The sequence below is a fragment of the Panthera tigris genome, chromosome A1 (assembly GCF_018350195.1).
Source record: "Panthera tigris isolate Pti1 chromosome A1, P.tigris_Pti1_mat1.1, whole genome shotgun sequence".
NCBI classification, from domain to species: domain Eukaryota; kingdom Metazoa; phylum Chordata; class Mammalia; order Carnivora; family Felidae; genus Panthera; species Panthera tigris.
The window spans coordinates 122,218,820-122,244,671 of NC_056660.1; the positions used below are offsets into that span (position 1 = coordinate 122,218,820).

Sequence of the window (25,852 nt, forward strand, 5' to 3'; positions counted from 1 at the left end):
TAGAACTTCAGGTACTTAAGCATGCCATGCTTTCTCCTTTACAGATCCTCTGCTTGGAACCCCCACCTCCCATGCCACAGTCCCTCTTCCCCTGCCCACACACACAAGCATACATTTCTAACACCATGTGTTAGAAGCTAACTCAAATGTGCACTGAGGCCACGGGAAGCTTTCCCTGTCCCCCAAGTCTTGGTTCTGTCCCCCATCTGTCTCTTGGCTCCTCTGGCCCTTTGTGCACACCCCTATTGTAATACCCATCACACTGTACTATAAGTGTGGTTTCAAACATGGCCAACCTTCCTGCACCCCACCCCACGTTTCCCAAACTGTTAGCACCTTAAAGGCAAGAACTCTCTTCTAATTGCACAGGTCAGGTTTGCATTTTGCTCCTTTTGGGTTCACCAATTATTTTCACAGTATCTGACACCTAATAGGTGACCAATAGACATTTGTGGAATAAATTCCTAAGTTCAACCTGCTTCAGGAGTTCATAAAAAAAATAATGGTGACAGGCAGTAACAAAAGGTATCATGTACTGAGGGTTTATGAAATCTGAGGCACGCTGGATTTAGGGCCTTACATGAATTATCTTCTTTCATCTTCCCAACAACCCCATGATACACATATAACAGCCATGCTCATTTTACAGATGACTAAACTGAGGCTTAGGGAGGTCATTTGCCTAAGGTCACACAGCTAATAAAATGCTGAGCCAGGATTTGAACCTGGTTGTTTCTACTCCACTGTCTAAATCCTGAATTACCTACCAGGCTACAGCGAGGAAACTCAAGGTGGCCGTATACTCTGAGAAGGTGCCGCAGCCTGAAACTCCAGACGAGCAAACAGCTGGTTGGTAGTGTCATCCTTGCTGACTCACTGAAGGCCATTTTATCTTGTCTGATGAAAGAATGAAGAGAGAGAAGGGAAAGGGCCACGGCGGCCTTTACTTGGGGAAAGAGAGGAAGCAGGATGACAAAGGAAGTAAACTGAGAATCCCACATCAGAGCAGCCCCAGAGCCCATCTGAGACAAGCATTTCATCAACACCATTCTGACAAGCAGCTAATTAAATATCCCTGGGGAGAGGGTCCCCGTCTTGACTCACAAGGGCAAGTGCTGAGTTCTGAAGCCTGTTCTCCACATGGGGCTCAGCAAAGCCAGCTTTCCAGCTGGCCTCATAATCCCTGAAGCCAGCGTAACACCCAGTCCCACTGGAAAACAGGCAAAGGCAGATTATACAGAAAGCAAGCTTAGCATAATAAGAATGATAAAAGCTTACGTTTACTGGGCACTTGCAATCACTTTCAAGCAAGTGAGTGGTTATTTCATTTAATCCTCCAAAAGGATATAATGAGATCAACATTATCCCCATTTTACAGACGTGAGACCAAGAGACAGCAATCGTGCCTGATACTTGCCTACTGTTTCTCAGCCCCAAATCCATCCTTCCACAGTCCCTCCTCTCTGATCTCGACTTGGCTGGGACTCTGCACACCACATGACCCAGGACCCTTCATCAGCTAGTGTCCTATTAAATTCTGTAAATAAAAGACAGCAAATGGAAAAGAGAAAGCTAAAGAAAGGGAAAGAGAACTTCCTTCCTGCTTCCCTGCTCCTGCAACATCACTCCTGGAGAGCAGCTGTCTCCAGGCTTCAGCTTCTTCGGGCACTGCTACCTCTAGTTTTGCACACTCGCTCAATAGCACCAAGAGCGGCCAGCTGGAGTCTCTCAGAAATCTGAGCGCCACCCCTGCAGGTCAGCCCCTCTACACGCCTCCATTCTGGAAGCCTTATCTCTTTGTTCACTCAGCCTTGGGTGGCTGCTGCTTCTAGCTCCTCTCTCTGGATTTACATGCATGTTCCTTTGGGTTCTTTCAGCTTCTAACATGTATATACTCCATTCTCTCTGTTAAATCCCCTCTGTCTGATGTACTTAGTACTGTGTCTGTTTTTACGACTCCACATGGACCGATACAGAGATGTTACATATCTCGTCCAATGTCACACAGCCAGCGAGCAGCGTGGCCATTACTAAACTCAGGTTTTCCACAGAAGCTGGAATAGGCAGCTTATCTGTCGTGGGGAGGCTAGGATCACCACAGACAATCAATACAGATACACTGAAATAAACCAAGTTCTTAGTGCTCACATGATAATTGTAGTTTTATTAATAATAATTTGTGTGTATAATGCATTAGGTTTGGAAGGGATTTCATAGCCATTACTTCGTATGACTCAGAAAATAAATATATTATAGTTAAGGGTTTAACCTTTAGAATAAGACAGACATTAGTTTAATCTCGGTTAAAGAATGACTGCATAACAGCTGTGTGACCTTTGGCAAGTTACCGAACCTCGTTGAAACTTACTTTTGTTTTCTATGAAATCTGGTTACTAGAACTACCTACATCATATGGCTGCTGTAATCATTTAACTCATGTAATATAATATATATATAACATGTCGAGAACTGTGCAGAGCCTGAGATTTTATCACACTTACAACCTGACACGTGAGCTTATTACTATGTCATGGCTGGTGTCAGAAGACAGGACACTCCTGGGTCAGAGACCAACAACTTCATTACTCATGACAAAAGCACTAGCCACAGTCGCACGTTGGTTTTCTTTGGTTGTTCATGCCCCCCAAGTCTCACAGGATGACACAAAGGGCCTGTCATGGCTGCCTGCACATACAGTGCATTGTGTTATAAGAGAACACTGTGCTTGGGGAATTCACTACTTTTATATAGTAAGTTGAAGTAAGACTAGTCTTTGAGAGAAACATTACCTCATTTCTCAAGCTTGCTCAGTGAAAACATAACCATGAGCAATGATCCAGGTAAAGAGTAGTCAGGGCCTGGCATTTTGGGGATAACCACAGAAATATGCAGGGAGACTCAAAGCCCCTGTTGGATTGCCTCTTCCACAAAATTCACTAAATACCCAGTAATTATACAGTAAGTGGTAGTTCTCACTGCGTCTTATAAAACCCAATCATGAAAGAATACTTTCCTCAATTTATAGACGAGGAAACTGGCTCAGAGAAGTGAAAGGACTTGCTCCATGGTAATAACCTTTGGGGAAGTTGTGGTTCTGGGTCCAAAAATCAGAAACCATGACCCCAAATCCCATGCCCAGTCATCTCCATCAAGACACCTATTTGTAAAGATAGGTCACGCTTACCTTTAGCTCAGAACTGGCTACATAGTTTGCAGGGCTTAGGGCCTATATTTCTAAAATTCCTAAGCTTTAGAATCTAGTCTATTCTAGTAGGTTCTGAACTGTATTTACCAGGGAGCTAGTTGTCCACTGAGCTTTCTCAGAGGCTATCAAGAGTGGGGGTGATCCTCAAAAAACTAAAAAGAGAACTACCCTACAACCCAGCAATTACACTACTAGGCATTTATCCACGGGATACAGATGTGCTGTTTCGAAGGGACACATGCACCCCAACGTTTATAGCCGCATTATCAACAATAGCCAAAGTATGCAAAGAGCCCAAATGTCCATCGATGGATGAATGGATAAAGAAGATGTGGTGTACACATATACAATGGAGTATTACTCAGCAATCAAAAAGAATGAAATCTTGCCATTTGCAACTACGTGGATGGAACTGGAGGGTATTATGCTAAGTGAAATTAGTCAGAGAAAGACAAAAATCATATGACTTCATTCATATGAGGACTTTAAGAGACAAAACAGATGAAGGGAAGGGAAGGGAAACAAAAATAATATAAAAACAGGAAGGGGGACAAAACAGAAGAGACTCATAAATATGGAGAACAAACTGAGGGTTACCGGAGGGGTTGTGGGAGGGGGGATGGGCTAAATGGGTCAGGGACACTAAGGAATCAACTCCTGAAATCATTGTTGCACTATATGCTAACTAATTTGGATGTAAATTTTAAAAAATAAAAAATAAAATTAAAAAAAAAAAGTGTGCATGAGCATAGGAAGGGAACATTGGGAAAGACCTCTAGGCATAAAGCTTGTTTTCTTGGGACTCTGCATAAGATTATGTTTTTATTTTTTTAAGGGACGGTATACCACAGAACTAGGGTTTGCCAGAGGGGAGGAGAGTGGGGGAGAGGGGCAAAATGGGTGAAGGGAAGTGGGAGACACAGGCCTCCAGGTATGGAAAGAGTAAGTCACAGGGATAAAGGCACAATGTGGAGAATATAGTCAATGATATTGTAACAGTTTTATAGGGTAACAGATGGTAGCTACACTTGTAGCAAGAACATAACACATATGCCTAACACAGCATAGCATGATGTAGACTTGCTGAATCACTAGTTGTACACCTGAAACTAATGTAACACTGTGTCAACCTATACTTCCATTTAAAACACTGTGACAGGTGGCTCCGTGGCACAATGGATAGCGCACTGGACTTCTAAAACACCGTGTCAACCTATACGTTCCAAGAAAATCTCAAATTTAACTCAACTAAAATTTGAGGGGCTGGGGAGGGTTTTTTGGTTTGTTTTTTAGAATTCAGTATTTTAAGACCATTATTTCTTAAGAATTTCAAACATACATCGACATGGAGAGGAAAGTATAACAAACCCCATGTGTTAATGAGAAAACATCAACAATTATAAAATTCTGTTTTAAAAATAGAGACACGAAGGCCCAGAAGGTGAAGGGACTTGGCCAAATTTACATAGTGACTAACAGAACCATGTCTCTCCCTTGCTTTCATGGCTTTCAGACAAATGTTCTTTCCACCAGGGTGGAGGTGGCCTCAGATAAGTGTAAGAGCTGTTATATAATGAGATGTGCTTCTAAAAGTAGACAGGACCAAGCCACTATCAGGAAGCCATGCACTTTAAATTGTCTGGCCAGACACGAGAATGATCGCTCCTACCAGCTAATTCAAAACAGTGTCGGAAGTCAGAAAAGCTTGGCATGACTCCCTGACGCACTGAGTGATGAGCTAATTGATGTTCCTTCATTCACTATTTCATTCAAATATTATTGAGGGTCCATTACATGCCAGCGACTGTGCTAACTGCCAGGACAGAATTGTACAGAACTGAGATTTTAAGTAAGTTACTGAAACTTTCCTACTCATCCATTTATTCATTCAAAAGTATGTACTGACCACCTACTATGTATGAGTCAAACCCTGTGTTAGAAATGAAGGGCATTGACTCAAAAAGTTCCCAGGCTAGGGGCACCTGAGTGGCTCAGTCGGATAAGCGTCAGACTCTTGATTTCGGCTCAGGTCATGATCTTGCAGCTCGTGGGATCAAGCCCCACGTCCGGCTCTGCACTGTTAGCGTGGAGCCTGCTTGGGATTCTCTCCCTCTCTCTTCCCCTTCCTGGCTCGTTATCTCTCTCAAAATAAATAAACATTTGAAATTGGGGGAAAAAAAAAAGTTCCCAGGCTAGTAGGAAAGAGACAAACAAGAATTTATAATACACAATAAGTAACAGCTACAAGCATCTCAGAAAGCACACAAGAGAACCTTACCTGACCTTGAGGGCTCAGGGAAAATCCCTGAAAACACTCAAGATGAAGCTGAGGTAGGAAGGAAAGCAAGTAAGAGTAGGCCCAGTTGCCTCATCTGTAAACTGGGAATAATAATATCCTCCCCTTTGGGATTCTGTGAATGTAAAAGAAACATTCACATGAAGGGGCCGGCCTGGCCCATCGCAATGGCATGGCGTTACATGTTACCGTCTCCATGTTCACATGCACGAGTGCTGACCAGGACCTTATGTCTGTCTGCAGTTAATAATCAATGAAGTCGAGAACACATATAGGAAGAAATCTTTGTCTCCCGCCTCATTAGCATCAGAGTCCAAGCAAGTAACCAGGCCCAGACACGGGCCCTGGAAAGGAGCCTGCACTGCTGGCCACTTCATTTGGGAAATTCACCCTGTGGCAAAGACTGTACCAAACGCAATTTTCCTCCTAAAGTGGTTTCCTCCCCACCCCTCCTCCATCGAGTTCCCCTCCCCCGCTACCAAGTGATTGATGTCTCACTGAGGGCCTTTTCCCCTTCAAAGCCCATCTGGCCTTCCTGCCTCAGCCGGCAGGGAGGGTGTAATCCTGTGTTTGCAGCTTTGCGGACGGTTTCTATGGATATTATGACAATATTACAGCTATTGTGAAGCCGCATCAGGGCTGACTGAATGAGGGGTCAGGACTTGAAAAGGGGAAATTTGGAATTAAACATCAACAACCTAAGGCCTCGGAGACAATGACTGGTTTTTGGAACGTCGTTCCTATCAACGGTAACAAACACTAACACGCGAATATTGTTCCTGTATGAACAATCTGCGGAAGGCTTGTTTCTCAAATCCCTCCTGGAGAGTACCCAGAAGACAAAAGTCAGGCCCTAAGCAAGGGCTCCCTGGCCACACTCAGCAGTGCCAGCAAGGGAAAACTTCAGGCAGGGGTGTCACTTGAATAACCACACTGCAAACCTCTGCCGTGTCCCACGAGACCACATTGCGACCGCCGAGCATTCGGTGTGGCTCCTTAACCACTCTCCCAAGTCATCCCGAGAACTTTGTACAGAATTGGGAAACAGAAATGCTTATGAAGGGAAAAGGAGGGGTCAGCAGCCATTAATAGTTCCCAAATGTTGAGCCGGTAAAGAAAAAAGGAGGCACAGAACTCTACCTCCCCGTAGGATCTCTGTCGCCAGCACCCCTCCTTACTTTTGCTGTGGCCCGTATTTTCTTCCGTGACAGGTTTAAATTTTTTTTTCTTTTTTTTGTCAACCATGTTTTGAGGTTAATGTGAACAGGCCTCTCTCCTTTGTAAGAGAAAATGTAATGGTTTTACTCAATTTCCAAAGCAAGGCTAGGTCATTGTGGAAAATGTGGAAAATGTTGCTGAAGAAATAGAAGAAAACACAAGGTATTATTGTCCTGCACAGAAATATGCCACTGCTAAGATTCTGTTCAACTTCCGTGTAATTTTTATGGTTTGGAGATTTAGACAGAATTCTGGCTCTGCAAACTGTCTGAACTTGCAGAGATCAGTTAACCTCTCTGAACCTCTGTGTTCCTGCCCAGGGACTTGATAAGGATAAAGGACCAAATAAGCCAGGAATACGTTCTCACACCATTATTCTTGTACAGCATCATTTTTAATGGCTCTCGGGTATTCTGTCGTGTGACTATGCCATAAATTATTTACAATATCCTGTTACTGAGTCAGTTGTTTTATATATTCACCATTACAAGAGAGAGACTTCTGATAAATAATCTCTGGTTTTCCTCTTGTTTCCTATGTATTATTCAGCAGAGGGGTTTGAGTCACCTAATTTACAGCATATACACTAAGCACATGGGACTGTGAACACTGAGGAAGAACAGGGACAGTGGAGCGTCCTGCCCTTAGAGCTGAGCTAGTGGGGAGAGCGGAAGGGGCAGGAGGCTGGGAAACAGGACATTTGGGTCTTAGCTTCCCCTCAGCCCCCTTCTATGAACTGTGTAACTTGGCAAATGATCTAATCTCTCATTTCTTATCTATTAAATGAGTGTAATTATAAAGCCTCCCTCCAAGGGTTTCTGTGAACAGACTAAATTAATAAATGTTAAGTCCTTTAAAAAAAAAATGCCTGGCACAGCGCTATTCACAACGGCCAAAAAGTAGAAACAACCAAAATGTCCATCAGCTGATGAACGGGAAAACAAAATGTGGCATATCCTGTGCCTCAAATGAATACAACACTGAATGTCAGCTACACTTCAATAATAAAATTTTAAATCCTACTCACTTATGGCGATGAAACTATTCTATAGGACACTGTGGATACAGGTCATTATACTTTTTGTCAACACCCATAGAATATACAAAACCAAGACTGAATCCTAATGTAAACTGTGGGCTTAATAACAAAGTATCAACACTGGCCCATCAATTGTAACAAAATACCATACTAACGCAAAATGTTAATAATAGAGGAAATCAATGATGGGTGAGGGTAAGGGGGTATGTTGGGGTTCTGTGCTTTCTGTTCATTTTTTTCTGTAAAAAAATGCAGTTTTTCTAAAAACTGCACAAGAAAATAAAGTCTATTAATTAAAAAAAAAAATCTATTCAGAAAGGACGTGAAAAAAAAGTGGTATAGCCATACAATGGAATATTATTCAGCCATAACAAATAATAAAATACCAACACATGCTACAAGATGAACCTTTAAAACATTACACTCAGTGAAAGAAGCCAAACCGAAAGAGGCCACATATTGTATGACTCCATTTTTATGGAATGTCCAGATTAGGGAAATCTATAGAGACAGAAAGTGGATTTGTTGTTGCCAGGGGCTGGAGGGAGGGGCAAATGGGGAGTGACTGCTAACGGGTACAGAGTTTCCATTTGAGATCATGGAAAAGTTCTGGAACAAGATAGTGGTAATGATTGCACAATGCTGTAAATGGAAACTGTACTTTAAAATTGTTAATGTCAAAAAAATTGTTAATGTCATCTATACTCCAATAAAAAAAAAGTCAACTATACTTCAATTAAAAAAAAGAAAATAAAATTTAAAAAGTTAAAATGGAAAACTTTTATGTTACGTATATTTTACCAAGGTTAAAAAAAAGAGAGTGCCTGGTATATAATAAGCACTCAAAAATTTTTATTTTTCACCCTTATTCCCATCTTGGGGTCTCAGTTTTCCTATTCATAAAGTGAAAAGGAAAAATAATCTTTGAAATTGCTCCTTGCTCTGAGATTCTACAGTCTAATCGGATGAATCTGCCATGTGACAGAGAAATCTTTTTTGTGAATATCTATTTCCTTCCTTCTCCCTCCCTTGGTGGAAGGGGAACCCGTGCCCTTCCTCTGAGCACTCACTTTAAAGCTGCCATCACCTCTTTCGCAAATCCCTTCGAGTACCTGACAGATCTCTGATTGCTAGTGACCCTGAAAAGGCTAAGGATGGAGTCTTAGTAAGTATCTGTTGGACTCATGAATGGATGAAAGAATAAATAAATGAATGAAAGCTCAAAGGGACAGCCACTGACTCTCACTGCATGCCCCGAGGGGAGCTAGCTCCAGCTGAATTCCTGACCTCAAGTCAGGTTTCCTGAATGGTGAGCATACATGTTCCAAAAGGCAGTACACACCCTCCCGAGTACACCCTTTCTCTGAACACTCTTAAGCACATATTTATAAAGGCATTATTTCAGCTCCCAAAACTTCCCATTTTTAAATCTGTTTGCATGTTCTCCGTGTGAGTAAGCATTCTCCCCATTCACTTAACAATGTCACGTTCTGTTAAGGACTCCAAGAGAACCTATTTTCCACCGTTTGCTCTCCTCTTTGCAGCTCCAAGATGTTGGCTGCCTTCACACCTCTGCTTTTTCTAGCACGGCAGCAAAGCTTTATTTTCAGCCTGACCTCCTTCTTCCTAATCACTCGGACTTCCTGTATTTGTTTCTTTCTCACTGTCATTTCCAGGTTATCCTATTCGACTGCTCCCCCCCCCCCCACCTTTCCCCATCTTTGTTCTTTACAAAACCTTGTCTCCGCTTCGTAAATTTGCCATCTCTAAAAAATCTTGCAGTGTTCTCCTCTTCATTGCCAGGTATGTGTTTATTTTTAATTTCCTCCTCCAAACTCCAGACATCCTGAAAGGAGCGCAAGTGTTTCTGAGCCTTTCAAATGGTTTTGCCTAGTTACCTCAAATTTCTAAATCTTTTCATATTGAAAAGCTGCTAAGGTCCCCTCTGCTACTCCAATGCTCATGCAAACACACAATCCCATACACCCTTATGCCCCTCTTATATTCAAGACCAAGAGCTGACAAACAAATGCCCTTGGGTCAAATCCAGCCCACTGCCTGATTTCTGTAAATAAAGTTTTAGTGGCACACAGCCACACTCATTCATTCACACACATATTGTCTATGGATAACTTTGTTAGACAGACTCTGGAAGTTGGGGTGGACACCTGACAGCCCACAAAGCCTAAAATATTTATTATCTAAGCCTTTATAGCCTCTTGTTGTAGGCATGTGAGGGATATCTCATCCTTTATTTACAAACTCTTAGTTGACGGCATGCATTGCCAGATACTGCCTTCATTTCAACTCCCCAACACCCAGGAGAAACTCCCTATACTCCACTCTACAATCTCACTAAAAGATCTGGCTGGCTTCCTCACTCTTGTTTGGTAAGTAGAAGAAAACTGTATCTCTGGAAAGGTTTTCTCTCCCTACCAATTGTGTGAGATATTATTATTCATCAATGGTATTTTTTTTTTTTTTTTTTTACTTCTCGCTTAGAATCCATTTATCCCACAACTTCAACTTCCCATTTCAGTGGGTTTCTTTCTTTCTATCCAAGTGAGAGAATGTGAGGATATTAGTAAGAGGAAAACAGTCCCTCCCTAGCCCACTTTCAACTCAACATAAGCACTGCATCTTTTCTCTTCGGACACAGGCTAGCTTCTTGGAAATAAACCAAATCATTCCGTCCTTGGTACAGATTGTCTAGAAAAGTGGTGTGTGAGCGAGCCCCAGGCCTCCTGTAGATCTCAATTTGAGCCCTATCTCTGGCACCATCCTTTGAATAGGATCTGCCCTTAGCAGATAGTAAAAGTGCTTTAAATGAGGCGAACCTACCAACAAGTCACAGCATCCAAGAAAAATTATCATCAGCACTTGGGGAATATCATGAAAACTCTCTGAGCCTCTCCACTTCTTCCCTCGCTCCACCTCTTGGCCTCTTTCTAGGGATTCACAGCTGCTGCTGCTTCTTCTTCTTCTTCTTCTTCTTCTTCTTTTTTAATGTTTATTTATTTACTCTTGAGAGAGAGAGAGAGCACAAGCCGGGGAGGGACAGAGAGAGGGGGGTAAACACAGAATCCAAATCAGGCTCCAGGCTCTGAGCCATCAGTGCAGAGCCTGACACGGGGCTCGAACTTATAAACCATGAGACTATGACCTGAGCAGAAGTAGGACCCTTAACTGACTGAGCCACCCAGGTGCCCCCGGGATTCAGAGCTTCTAATGTCTTCTGGTTCAGTAACTGTGTTCACCTTTTGGACTTGATCAAATTCAGCTTCCCTATTTTGATTCTATGAGTCCCATCCACTCACTCTCCAGAAAGTCCCCCTGGTAGAAATTTTATTGGGATGATCCTCTTAACCAAGCCAGTTCTAGAGCTGGACCCCACCCAGTACCAATGCTTAGCTGCCACCACATAAAAGAACAGCAAAATATTATGCAAAAATCCATCAGACAGTCCTTAGGCCAAAATCTGGACTTTATCCCTTTCTAGTTGTATAATTAAAGGAAGTCAAGGCACCTCTCCAAGATTCGGTTTCTCTTCCAGACAATGTAGATATTAATACCTATTCCGTAGGGTTAGTGTAAGGATTGCCAGTAGCAGCAGTTCCTTGCTTGAACAAGTACTCCATAAATGGAGCTTTTCATTAGAACACACCGTGAACCTCGTCTCTGTGCCCTAAAGCCAAGGAAAGGTAGAATTCCAAGAGATTATGCTGACAACTACTTTAGTAGAGAGAGAACAGACGCTTTGTTTTTTCTTTCTACATTTTATCTCCAGCTAAGATCTAAAATCTTCTTCTTCCAACATCTTTTACTTTACCACCCCCCCCCCCCCTTGCCTGGCTCCTGTGGCCCCTTCATCTCTGCTGTTGAGCATTGTGGCCCAGCCTGCACTCCTCCTTCTTCTTCCCTGATTTACCCAGAGTCCTGACCTTGCGGTCCCACATGGCAAGCAAGCATCCCATGCTCACTCTTTCGGTAGCATGAAAACAACCACACCACATGCAACCGTTTCCAGGAAGTTTCCATTCACGAATGATAAAGAAATGAATACACACAAAGATTTGGCTAGAAGAACATCTCTCACCTCCTTATTTACAATGACAAAAGAAGAGAAGTAAAAGTGAAATCGAAACTGAAAGCAAAAATATAAATGTCCAACTAAAAGAAATGAGTAACTCAGGAAGCCTGGCTCAGTCAGCAGAACATACGACTCTTGATCTTAGGGTTGTGGGTTCAAGCCCCATACTGGGTGTAGAAATTACTTCAAAAATTTTTTTTAAATAAAAAGTTTTTAAATGGAAACTAGTAGCTAAATATGTAATACATCACAACAGAGGCAAAGATAAAAGTTACATCTGATTTCTTCTCAGAAACCATACAAACAAAAGAGAATAGATTGACATATTTAAAGTGTTAAGAGAAGGGTGCCTGGGTGGCTCAGTCCATTAAGCGTCCAACTTCGGCTCAGGTCATGATCTCACAGTTCATGAGTTTGAGCCCCATGTTAGGTTCTGTACTGACAGCTCTGTACTGGAGCCTGCTTCAGCTTCTGTGTTTCCCTCTCTCTCTGCCCCTCCCCCACCAGTGCTTGCTCTCGCGCGAGCGTGCTCTCTCTCTCTCTCAAAACTAACCATTAAAAAAATTTTTTGAAAGAAATTCAAAAAATAAAGTGTCGAGAGAAAAAACGCACCATCCTACAATTCTGACCTTGCAAAATATCCTTCCAAAGTGAAAAAGAACACATGAAAAGATGCCCAACATCACTCGTCTCAGGGAAATGCAAATCAAAACACAGTTAAGATATCACTTCACACCTGTCAGAATGGTTAGACTCAGAAAGACAAGAAACAACAAGCACTGGTAAGGTTGCAGAGAAAAAGGAACCTTCATGCACTGTTGGTGGGAATGTAAATTGGTGGAGCCACCAACAGTGGCTGGAAAACATACGGGAAGACAGCATGGAAGTTCCTTAAAAAATTAAACATAGAAATACCAGGTGATCCAGTAATCCCACTACTGGGTATTTACCCAAAGAAAGCAAAAACACTAATTTGAAAAGATACATACACCCCTATGTTTTCTGCAGTATTATATACAACAGCTAAGATATGGAAGCAACCCAAGTGTCCATCCACAGACGAATGGATAAGGAAGATGTGATATATATATATACACATACATATGTATACACACACATATAATGGAATATTATTCAGCCATAAAAAAAAATGAGATCTTGCCATTTGCATCAACATGGACAGACCTAGAGGGTATAATGCTAAATGAAATGTCAGAGAAAGACAAGTACTATATGATTTTTCTTATGTGTGGAATCTAAAAAACATAACAAATGAACAAACAAACAAACAAAAAGCAGAAACAGACCCATAAATACAGAGAAAAAACTGATGGTTGCCAGAGGCCAAGAGGGTCAAAGAGGGGCAAAATGGGTGAAGGGGAGTAGAAGATAAAGGCTTCCAGTTATGGAATGAGTAAGTCACTGGGATAAAAGGAACAACACAGGGAATATAGTGAGTGGTACTGTAACAGGGCTGTATAGTGACAGAAGGTAGCTACACGGGTGGCGAGCATAGCATATCATGTAGTCTTGTGGAATCACTTTGTTGTATACCAGAAACTAATGACGTGTCCACTATCATTTTAAAAAATGGAAGGAGAAATAAAGACTTTCTCAGACAAATAAAAACCGAGGGAATGTGTTGGCAGTACATCTGCCTTGCAAGAAATGTTAAAAGAAATTCTTCACAAACAAGAAAAATGATAGGGGTCTGCAATGTGAATGTCCATGAAAAAAAGAAAGAGCACTACAGGAGGAATAAGTGACGCTAATATAAAAATATAATTTTTCTCATCCTTAATTGATCTAACATGTAACGGTTTGTTCAAAATAGTAATAGCAACAATGCATTCAATTAGCTATGTCTATATATGCTTCTGTATAAGTGAAGTGAATAACTAATAATACAAGGGACAGAGCAGGGAAGAATTGCAAATATTTTGTTATTTTATGGTACTTGCACTACCCATGAAGTGGTACAGTGTTATTTGGAGGTATACCTGGGTGAGTCGTAAATGCATACTGCGAACTCTAGGGCAACCATTAGAAAAAGTAAAAAAGAAGTGTGAGGGGCACCTGGGTGCTTCAGTCAGTTAAGCTTGGACTCTTGTTTTCAGCTCAGGTCATGGTCTCATGGTTCCTGAGTTCGAGCCCCACGTAGGGCTCTGTGCTGACAGTGCGGGGCCTGCTTGGAATTCTCTCTCTCCCTCTTTTTCTCTCTGTCTGCTCCTCCTCCACTCACTCGCTTTCTCAAAGTAAATAAATAATCATTTTTTTAAAATGTAACTGACATGCTAAGATAGGAGAAAAAATGGAATCACTTAAAATGCTCAATTAAAATCTTTACAAAGGGCAGAAAAAGAATGGAAGACAAAATAAGAACAAGGAAAAGGAAAAGAAGCAGAAAACACCAGCAAATGTAGTAAATATGAGTCTAGCTATATCAATAATCACCTTGAATGTCAATGGTTTAAATGCACGAATGAGAAGACAGAAATTGTCAGAGTGGATCAAAAACACAACCCCACTATACATTGTCTACAAGAAACCAACTTTAAATGTAAGGACACAAATGAACCAAAAGTAAATGGGTAGAGAAAAAACACACTCTGCTAACACTAATCAACAGAAAGCAGGAATAGCTACGTTAATTTCAGACAAAGCAGACTTCAAAGTAGGAAAGTTATTCATCAGGATAATTATAAAAGCGTCAATTCTCCAAGAATACATAATAATTCTTAACATATATGTGTCTATAAAAAAAGCATCAAAGTATGTGAGGAAAAACCAGTAGAATTGCAAGGAGAAACAGATGAATCCACTATTATATTTGGAGACTCTAAACACCCCTCTGTAGGAAATGGACAGATCCAGCAGACAGAAAATCAGTAAGGACATAGTTGAACTCAATAGAACTATCAATGAGCTAGATATTACTGATACCACAGACTACTTTATCTAACAAAAGAAGAATGTACATTCTTCTCAAGCTCACATAGAACATTCACCAAGATAGACCCCATTCTGACCTATAAAACACATATTAAATTTAAAACAATATAAATCATATAATGTCTGCTCTTACACAGTTAAAACATAAATCAGTATCAAAAAGATAGCAGGAAAACCCCAAAATAATTGATTAAATACCTTTCAAATAACACATGGGTCACTGAAGAATTTTCAAAAGAAATTTATAAATATTTTGACCTAAATTAAAGTGAAAATATAGTATAACCAAATTTGTGGGATGCAATTAAAACGTTGCTTAGAAGGAAATTAATAACATTGAATGAACATATTAAAAAGGAAAAAAAAAAGACCGAAAATCAATAATCTAAGCGCCCATCTTACAACTAGAAAAAGAAGACAAATTAGATCCAAAGTAAGCAGAAGAAAAGAATAAAAATTAGAACATAAATAAATGAAATTGAAAATAAGAAATCAATAAAGAAAATTAACTAAGCCAAAAGTCGATTCTTTGACCAATAAAATTGATAAGCATCTAGCTAGGATAACTAAGAAAAACAAGAGAAGACCCAAACTACTTTTATCAGAAATGAAAGAGGGGACATCACTACAGATTCCATCAACATTAAAAAGATAAGAAAGAATATTATGAAAAACTCTATGCCCACAAATTTGATAATCTAGATAAAATAATTTCCTTGAAAGACACAATCTAGTAAACTCACACAAGAAGAAATAGACAATCTGAATAAGTCTATATCTATTAAAGAAATTTAATCAATAATTAATTCCTAAACAGCACTGGGCCCAGGTGGGTTCACTGGTGAACTCTAGCAAACATTTAAAGAAGAAATTAAGCCAATTCTCTACAAGCTCCTACAGAGATAGAAGCAAAGGGAATACTTCTTAGCTCATTCTAGGAGAACACCATTACTCGAATCCAAAACCAGATACCCTTACAAAAAAGAAAAGGAGACACCAATACCTCTCTTAGGCACAGATGTAAATTCTGTTGACAAAATATTAGCAAATCAAATTCAACAATGTATACAAAGAATTACATACCATGACCAAGTGGATTTTATCCAAGGAATGGAAGGCTGGTTCAACACTGGAAAATTAATGTAATCTACCACATCAAGAGGCTAAAAAGAACAGTGAACAAAATCAACAGATGCAGGAAAACCACTTGACAAAATCTGGCACCCATGCATGATAAAAGTTCTCAGCCAACTAGGTATAGATGAGAATGCCCTCGACTTGATAAAGAACATCAATTCAAAACCTACAGCTAACCTCATACTTAGTGATGAGAAACTCAAAAGAACTGACACCACTCAACTTCAAGACTTACAACGAAGCTACACTAATCAGGACAATATGGTATTAGAGGTGCCTGTCTGGCTCAGTTGGAAGAGCATGCAACTCTTGATCTTGCCGTCATGAGTTCATGCCCCACATTGGGTGTGGAGTCTACTTAAAAAATAATAATAATAATAATAATAATAATAACGTTCAAAGTGAATAAATAAAAAATAAGACAATGTGGTATTGGCAAAAGAATACACAAGGAGATTAATAGATCAAAACAGAGAACCTAGAAATAGGTCCATATAAATAGAATCAACTGATCTTTGACAAAGAAGCAAAAGCAATAGAACGGAGAAAAGATAGTCTTTTTCAACAAATGGTGCTGGAGCAGTAGAACATCCACATGCAATAAAATGAATGTAGACAGAGACTTTAAACCCTTCACAGGGACGCCTGGGTGGCTCAGTCGGTTGAGCGCCGACTTCGGCTCAGGTCACGATCTCGCGGTCCGTGAGTTCGAGCCCCGCATCGGGCCCCTGTGCTGACAGCTCAGAGCCCGGAGCCTGTTTCAGATTCTGTGTCTCCCTCTCTCTGACCCTCCCCCATTCATGCTCTGTCTCTCTCTGTCTCAAAAAATGAATAAAAACGTTAAAAAAAAAATTTTTAAAAATAAATAAATAAATAAACCCTTCACAAAAATTAACTCAAAATGGATCATAGACCTAAATGTAAAATGAAAACTATAAAACTCCTAGAAAATAAGATAGAAAAAACCCCAGATGACCTTGGGTATGGCAATGACTTTTTAGATACAACACCAAAGGCATAACTGATGAAATAAAAAATGGATAAGCTGGACTTCAGTAAAATTAAAAACTTCTTTTCTACAAAAAAACAATGTCAAGCCATAGACTGGGAGAAAAATATTTCCAAGAGACACACCTGACAAAGGATTATTATCTAAAATATACAAAGAACTCTTAAAACTCAGCAATAGGAAAATGAATAATCCAGTTAGAAAATGGGCCAAAGACCTGAACAGACACCTCACCAAAAAGATACCCAGATGACAATAAGCATATGAAAAGATGTTCAACATTATGTCATCAGATAATTGTAAGTCGAAGCGACAATGAGAAATCTCTACACATCTACTACTATTGTAGGCCGTAATCCAAAACAGTAACAACACCAAATGCTGACAAGGATGTGGAGCAACAGAAACTCTCATTAATTGCTGGTAGGAATACAAAAAATGGTACAACCACTTTGGAAGACAGTTCAGAGATTTCTTACAAAATTAAAAGTACTCATCCAACACCATTCAACAACTGCACTCCTTGGTATTTACTCAAATGAAATGTCCACGTAAAAAGCTACATACAAATGTTTATAGAAGCTTGAGTCATAATTGCCAAAACTGAGAAGCAACCAAAATGTCCTCCAGTAGGTGAATGGATAAACTGTACATCCAGAAAATGGAATAGTATTCCATGCTAAAAAGATATGAGCTTTCCAGCCATGAAAAGATTTGGAGGATTGTTAAATACATATTGCTAAGTGAAAGAAGGCAATCTGAAAAAGCTACAGACTGTATGATTCCCAAAATATGACATTCTAACAAAGGCAAAACTATGGAGACAATAGAAAGATTGTAGTTGCCAGCGTTTAGAAGAAAGGGAGGGATGAATAGGTGAGCACAATGAACTTCCAGGGCAATGAAAATACTGTGTTTCCTCCTATAATGGTGGATATATATCATTATGCATTTGTCAAAATCCACAGACTGTACAACACCAAGAGTGAACCCTAATGTAAACTATGGCCTGTGGGTGATAAAGATATGTCAGTGAGCGTTCTTCAAGTGTAAGAAATGTACCGCTCTGGTGGGAGATGTGGATAACGGAGGGAGCTATGAAAGTGTGGGGGCAGGAGAAACAAGGGAAATCTCTGTACTTTCCACTCATTTTTGCTATGAACCTAAAACTGTTCTCAGAAATAAAGTTTATTAAAATGTATTAAAGTGGCCAAAAATAGTTTAAAAATATATAATAATGTATATTCCCACTTTTATTTTGGAATGAAAAACATATGTGTCACACACACACAGATGTAAAGAAAATACACCATTGTAGTAACAGCAATTTTCAATGGGAGACTACAAGGAAATGCAGTTAATGCTTTCCTATTGTTTATCTCTTTGGTTCGTCTTAGGTTTTGATTGTGCACCTACATAGCTGGTGCTTAATAAGTGTTTTTAGAATAAAGGAGTACAGAAAAAATTAGACGCTGAAGGGAGGTCTGAGGACTCCTCACCCTATTTATGGTGACCTTGTTGTCCACACCCCACTGGCCCAACCCCACATACAGAAAGAGAGTATACTGAGCACTACCAACACTCGGTCTGTAGCCTCACTGCAAGGCTTCCACAGTTTATTTCTCTTAGAAACTGGTCAATAAAAGAGCATATATCACTGAAGAACTCAAATTGACAATGAATTCTTTAATGACCATCATATTAGAACCACTGACTGTTATGGCTTTGATCTGAAGATTAAGGACTCACGAGCACTTATCCAATTGTGTGGGCAAGACAAGCCACTAGGGTACAAGAGAAAAATATCAGGATCTATATTTGTATATACAACATTTTACTTTGTACTTGTTTTGTATTGTATAACAGTCATAAGATATTAATACAGTTGACCAGTGAACAACACAGGTTTGAACTGCACTGGTCCATTTACATGTGGATTTATTTTTATAAATACCATACAGTACTGTACATATATTTTCTCTTCCTTACAATTCTCTTAATAACATTTTCTTTTCTCTAGCTTACTTTCTCATAAGAATACAGCATGCAATACATATAACATACAAAATGTTTGTTTATATACAAACTGTATATAAACTGTATTAATTGTTTATGTTATCAGTAAGGCTTCTGGCCAACAGCAAGCTGTTAATGGTTAAGGTTCAGGGGAGTCCATGGATATACATGGATTTTTGACTGCATGGGGGTTAGCACCCTAACCCCTGTGTTTCTCAAGGGTCAATTGTACGTATGTTGTGCATGTAATTTATACATATGCACATGTGTACCTATACATAGAGAGAGAGAGACCATGCTCAAAAAATTTTTGCATAGAGGTGTACAATAAAAGAAGCCTATAGACCTGGTCCAGGCCCTTCATTTTAGAAAGGAGGAAGCTAAGTCTCAGAGAGAAGGGAGGTGAGTTGCCCAAGCTGGTTAAAGATTGGGTCTCCAAGTTGAGACTGCTAATGCTTTATCCTCTCGGTTTAGTTTCTGTTTGTTGCTTTGTTTATTGTTTGTTTGCCTCATCTCATTGGTTTTTGATGGAGTAGAACTGGTTTTTCAAAGCCACATAAGTCCAGGTTAAGAGTACAGATAAACTTTGGGGTGCCTGGGTGGCTCAGTCAGTTAAGCGTCTGACTTCAGCTCAGGTCATGATCTCACGGTTCATGGGTTCCAGCCCCGTGTCGGGCTCTGTGTGGACAGCTCAGAGCCCGGAACCTGGTTTGGCTTCTGTGTCTCCCTCTCTGTCTGCCCTTCCCCTGCTCACACTCTTACTCTTTCTCTCTCTCTTGAAAATAAATAAACATTAAAAAAAAAATTTTTCTAAAAGAGTACAGATAAACTTTAACATCCCATCTTCCTATAAGTTTAACTTTTAAAAAGTGCTTACACACATAAATGGACTTCTGCCTCTTCTCAAAAATGGAGAGCTGAGCTGCCAGTCATAGCCTGCATTCTCAGGCAGGCTGCCCTACTCCTAGTAAGCTCTATCCACTGTCTCACAGGAACATTATCGGCAGGAATAACGCCCAGGGGAAATTAATCATAAAGAGAATCAGCTATAGAAATCACTGACAGAAAAACATCACGGACAGTCCCCTGGCCGTCTTAGACATTACTTACAAGAGCTGTCAGCAATACCCTGTCTCCAGGGACCATTACTTTGAGGGAACCCTGCCAATCGCAGCATTACTTGGAAGGTACGTTTTTTTATGTTCCTCAAATGCCTACTGTCAAACTAAACCAAAGTTCTGAAAGGTTTCAAACACTTCCAAGTTTGGGTAAGTTAATATAGTTCCTGATTCGAGTGTGGCCTGGGGGCCAGGTACCCAAGAGCCTTTTCTCCCAGCCTGGGTGAAAATTTTCCACCCAGGAGCAAAAAGGCACAGGACAAATGATTAAAAAAAAAAAAAAAAGGTAAGAGCCACAACTTGCCCGTTTCAAATGCTCTCCTCCTACACCCAGAACCCCTACTGACTTCACAGAGGAAACAACTTGCACGAAAGTGGCCCATGTGGGAAACAGGGGACTAGAAATGACCCACGGCTCCTGACTGGGAGTTATCAATAGACCCATGTAATCATAATGTCATTACTTTGTTTTCACTGGATGACAGAGTTTTTGCAGTATCATTTGCTCTTGGCAGACCATATATCATCATTCTCCTCCCCTTAGGAATTTCTTCGCTGCAAGAAAAACTCTGGAAACCATCTTGAGAAATGGTGAAAAATACTTCCTTTTCATTTACAACTGCTTTTTTATGCACTTACTGTCAAAAGTTATAAACGAAAAGTTATGTGAGCCAAACAGGGAGGATTTGGGCAGTATGAATGCCTATCAGAAGAAAAAAATCTAGGTACATTATTCAACAAGGTGTTTACAGGTAGCTCCAGAACCACAATATAAACACCCAATCATACCTCAAATATGGCATTTGTCATTCAAAGTATAACTCAGAGACCTTTTTTTACTTTTATTCTCCCACACAGTTTGTTGTAGAATCTCTTCATAATTTATGCATTTATTAACTAAACTTATTTCCTTAAGGTGGGGGTTAATAAGGAGGTATGCTGTAGACAAAGCATACTGTGAGTTTATCAAGACATTTTTTTAAAAATCTCTTTTAGTAACTTTGCATTCAACTTGAAAAAATAAGGATTTTGCAGCAACTCTTTTCATAGGCTGGGCAACTGTTCTCCAACTGCTCTGAATAATGGGCTGGCGGCAAGATGGAGGAAAGTGCTAGAGGTGTGGCAGAAAGTTCTGTCCTTGCCCTGCATGACAGTAACACATCAGGAGCAGACACCAGGGTCAGGCTCACCGAATTAAAATAAAATAGCAGCCTCCCTGTCTGGAAAGAAGGAGTCAGAACTCAGAAAAATGGACTCTGGACTCAGAAAAATCTGTTTGAATTCTGGCTCTCCTACTACAAAAGCATATGATGTCCATGTAAGTCAAGGAAATTAACTAGCCTAATATACTTTGCCACGACCATATCCCATCTGGAGCACTGTGTTCAGTTCTGTGCACCACATTGTTTGAAAGAATATTTATAAAATATAGTAAAACCTGAAAAGTAAATCAGAAGGGTGAAAGGCTTACATAAGAGAGGGCTAAAGAAGGCAGGAATGATAAGGCTAAAAGAGAGAATTTTAGGAAGAATGCAATTGCCCTCAAACATATAAAGGGCAGTGAAAACTCAAAGAGTAATCATGACTAATATGTGCTGAGTACTCAATATGTGTAGTCACTGTTATTCACATTCTGCAGGTGAGAAAGCACAGGCCCAGAGGCCGAGTTATATGCTCACAGTCACATAATTTGGATGGGTGGAGCCAGAGCTCATCCCAATAGTCTGGCCCCAGGTATAGGGGAGATATGAAAGCTATACTCCAAATACTTTGTTTTGGTTTTTTTCATTTTTTATTATTTTTTTAAGTAAGCTCTATGCCCAAAATGAGGCTCGAACTCATAGCCCTGAGATCAAGTGTCACATGCTCTACCCACTGAGCCAGCCAGGCACCCCTCCAAATATTTCTAATCTCTGTCTTACAGGATCATAGAAAGATTGCACCCTCCCAATTCTTTTGGACACAGGTTAGTGATTTGCTCTGGCCAGTGACATGTGAACCTAACTTCATGTCATGTTCACATGTCATGTTCACAACTTCAGCATGGGAGTTCCAGAGCCTATGAGCAACACGCCCATGTTCTTCCTAACATGAGAGCATAGAGGTGAAACCTCCATCAGTCTAGGTCCCTGGGGGGAAATGATGGGCAGAGCTGCCCTGTGACCCATGGTGGACAAGTAACAGGAGCAAGAAATCAACTGTGACTGTTTCGTTAAGCCACTGAGATGTGGGGATTGCTTGTTACTGTGGCAATACCCAACTTTTCTGACAGATAAACAAACCCACATGCTTCAAGTCATTAAAATACCTCAGAAATTTAAAAAAAAAACCCTCTATTCTTATATTTTAAAAGGTCAGAACCAAGAATAGTTTATAGAAACCACAAGTAGGCAGATTTGGGTTTAATTTAATTTTTTTAAAGTGACGTTTTCTGCAAGCTGCTTCACAAGGTACACGCTCACTGAAAATGGTGGTATTTAAATAAGAGGCCAAAAGGGACAGCTGGCTGGCTCAGTCAGTAGAGCATGGGACTCTTGACCTTGGGGTCGTGAATTCAAACCCCACATTGGGCCTAGAGTTTACTTCTAAAACATTCAAAACTAAAATATAAAAAATAAATAAGTGAGAGACCAGACAATCATTCTGCATCTGTGTAGCAAAAAATATGGATTCATTAAGGAGGTTTAATATACCAACCATTTCTGGAACACCTCCAGTGTTCCAGGCATTTCAGCTATAGTGATAAATCCAAACACACAGTCCCTTCCCTCAAGGAAATAGCCATCAAGAACAGAAGTAGATAAGGTCTGCTGACTCTTGTAGCAGTGTGATTCAACCAAATTAGAGATAATAACAGGGCCTGAATGAAGCTGACAGCAAGCCTGAACTTACAAATAACCATGTAGCACTAGAAATCCTGCTGATGCTTAAGTTGTATTATTATTTTTCAATTAGGAGCCAAAAGTATAGGGTTTGCAAAAGGAAAGAAAACGAAGAGAATGTCTGGGTTTAAAGGAGGAACATTTTCCCTTTCTCTAGTTACCATCCTTAAATCTTGCAAACCAGGCATATTATCTGGCTTACATCAGGGGTGTTCCAGCAAAGGGAATAGCACTGACTCACAGCAATTGTTACCGACCTTTTCCATCACTTTTCCCACCCCTTAGAGTCAGGAAGGGAACATTTCAATAGGGATCAGCTCAGACCTGAAGAGAGGCGATAATCTTCCTGGAACGCCATTCTTAAGTTTAGAAATCAGCCACAGCTTTTCCAAAATATCCGAAGTTTTTCCTAAAAGGGTATTTGAGCAGGGCCTACAGGGATCCCATACTCTAAGGATGATATGAAAATCACCAACTAAACGAGTGATTCCAAGGGGCACGGACATTGTTTCCCAAAGGTGTCTTTACACAATACTAACTTCAGTGCTTTCTTTCCCTAGTGGTATCAATAATTAAAGCTTTGTTTATTTTTTTAAACTTCCCAAAATGAAACAGTGCAGAGATATGCCTTCCTTTGACTGCCTCACTGCATTTGAATGGAAAAACATCTAAAACTTGGGTAAGCATTAACTGTAATTGCTCTGGGGCAGACATTTCCATTTTGGGTTATTATTCATACCAGTATTCACAGAGAATAATATATGTGGATGGATTTTGCAGCCATTATCTACACAAGAGTGACGTATCTGATTACTATTGTTCCCCAACTCAAAAGCGTCAGTTTGAACTTCGAATACTCCAGCCCTGCCCAGACCCTGAATTTTCTGAACTACGGTTCTGATTTTCTATGAAATAAACAAATAGATGAGAGCAGGCTGGATTTCAGGGCCATACCTTCAGCCAGTTCAGGGTGTCACGAGTTTCTCAAAAACACACATACAGAAGAAATTGGCTTTGGCACATGGAAAAGCAGCAGAGAATTTGCAGCTTGTGCTAGTTTAAAGTGCACCCTTAATACTCTTGCCTGTTTTCAAAAATAAGTGATAGTCTTCCAGAGACAGCTGGATCCCTGTGGTACCCAGTCTTGCAACAAGCTTTGTACACAAATGTACACTTTACAAACACAGATGTGAAATGTCGACCTAGGACAGAAGAGAGGCACGCAGATGAGGGTGTTTAGTGCCTCCGCACCCGAAAGTTTCAGGGACAGAGCTGATGTTTAAAGAGTGAGAGGGGGGACCGCCCATCCTGTACGTTCATCCGGGGACTATGGAGATGACCCCCATCTTCCTAGCGCCAGTGTGCCCTCTGCCCTGGTGACCCGGGTTGAGATTTAATCGAGGGCCAGAGTGGGGCCAAGACAATTGTGCCAGTGGTTACTCAGACGGAGAGAAGGGCTAGAAATCACTAAGCCTTCCTGGCTGGCCCGGCTGACACACCCACCCAGACCCGCCGGCCCGGGGGTGCTGCAGGGAAGCGGGGGAAACCCGCGCACCCGGGTCCCGCGCCCACGAAGATGCTGCAGTTAGGAACCCGCGCGAATATCTGTCCGGGCTGAGAGGTCGCGCTACGCTCAGCAGAGGATGCCCTTCACCTCCCTGTCCCCCTTCCCCCGAGCTGAGTGAGCGGGAGAAAGTTGTGCCCGGGCCGCGTCGCCCCGGGCTGCTAAGGGAGCGAGGGCGGGAGGAGGAGAGCCGCGGGCCCCCTTACCTTGTCCTTGGGGCCGAGGTTCTGCAAAACCTCCTTGCCGGTGGCGCTCCGGATCTCCACCCCGGCGGGCGCGGGCGACGCGGGCGACGCGGGCGCGGGCTCCCTGCCCTCCTCCCGGCCTTGGCCCCGGCGCGGGGTGTCCCCCTCCACTCCCGGCCGGCTCCCGGAGCCGCGGCCGCTGCCCTGGCTGCTCCGGGGAGTCTTCGCGCCCCGCTGCCCCACGCTCAGGGCATCGAAATCCAGCGTCTTGCTCTCGAAGGCGCCCTCCACGTTGCAGAACATGCCGCCGTACTTCTGCCGCGGGACCTGGTCCGTGGTGCCCGGCCTGGCCAGGTACACGGGCAGATCGTCCTCGTGGGAGCTGTCCCAGCCCCTCCGGCCCGAGGCCATGGTTCAGGCGCACGGCGGGCCCGCGGCTTTGCTCCCCCAGAGGCGGAAAGGGCAGCCGCCGGCAGCGTGCTCCGAGCCACAGTGACTGGGGCGGGAGGAGGCGCCTGAGCGTTCGCGCCAGAGGCGGCAGTGCAGCTCCGGTTGCTGCCAGTCCCCAGCCAGCCAGCGAGCGCGCGGCGCAGGGGCCGGGGCAGCGGCGCGCTCCGGCTCGGGACCTGTCGCCCGCCCGCCGCCCCTCGGCGCGCACCCGACCCTAACGTGGCCTCGCAGGGTCGCGCGGCCTGGGGGCCCCTTGGAAAGTAGAAATCCCAACTTGGCGCGCGCGCACACACAGGCACGCACGCTTCCCGCTCACCCAGCGGCCCCCAGATTCACACTCAAGAACTCGCCTCTCTCGCACAGGCACAGAAACCCTCTTTCACCCACAGTGACTTCCGAGTGTGCCTCTCAAACACAAACCTCTCTGCCCCGCTCGTGCACGCAAACCTAGTGGGCTCAGGTGTGTTCGTGTCAAAGCCGCGCTCTGATTTACAACAACACGCACCCACACAGATGTACCAGACTCACAATCCTAGACTTTGCTTACCCATAATCCCAGATTTGTCTCCTCCTCATCTTAGAATTATCTCACAATTGTCCCCGCTTCTAGAATCTGCCTCACAAACCTGCACCCTCAAATAAAGTACCTTTGAATCGGTACCCTCTTCGCTGACGATCACAAAAGCCTGTA

The 25,852-nt window shown here is 41.9% G+C and overlaps 1 protein-coding gene across 1 annotated transcript in view; it reads right to left on the minus strand.

The window, feature by feature from the left end:
- The window catches only part of DPYSL3 (dihydropyrimidinase like 3), a 111,091-nt gene extending 85,886 nt beyond the window's left edge, over positions 1–25,205 (minus strand). The window contains exon 1 of the mRNA XM_007079954.2: positions 24,733–25,205. Within this exon, the coding sequence (XP_007080016.2) occupies positions 24,733–25,122 (390 nt within the window). The 5' untranslated portion in view covers positions 25,123–25,205. The remainder of the gene's footprint in view (positions 1–24,732) is intronic.
- Between the last annotated feature and the right edge of the window lie 647 nt (positions 25,206–25,852).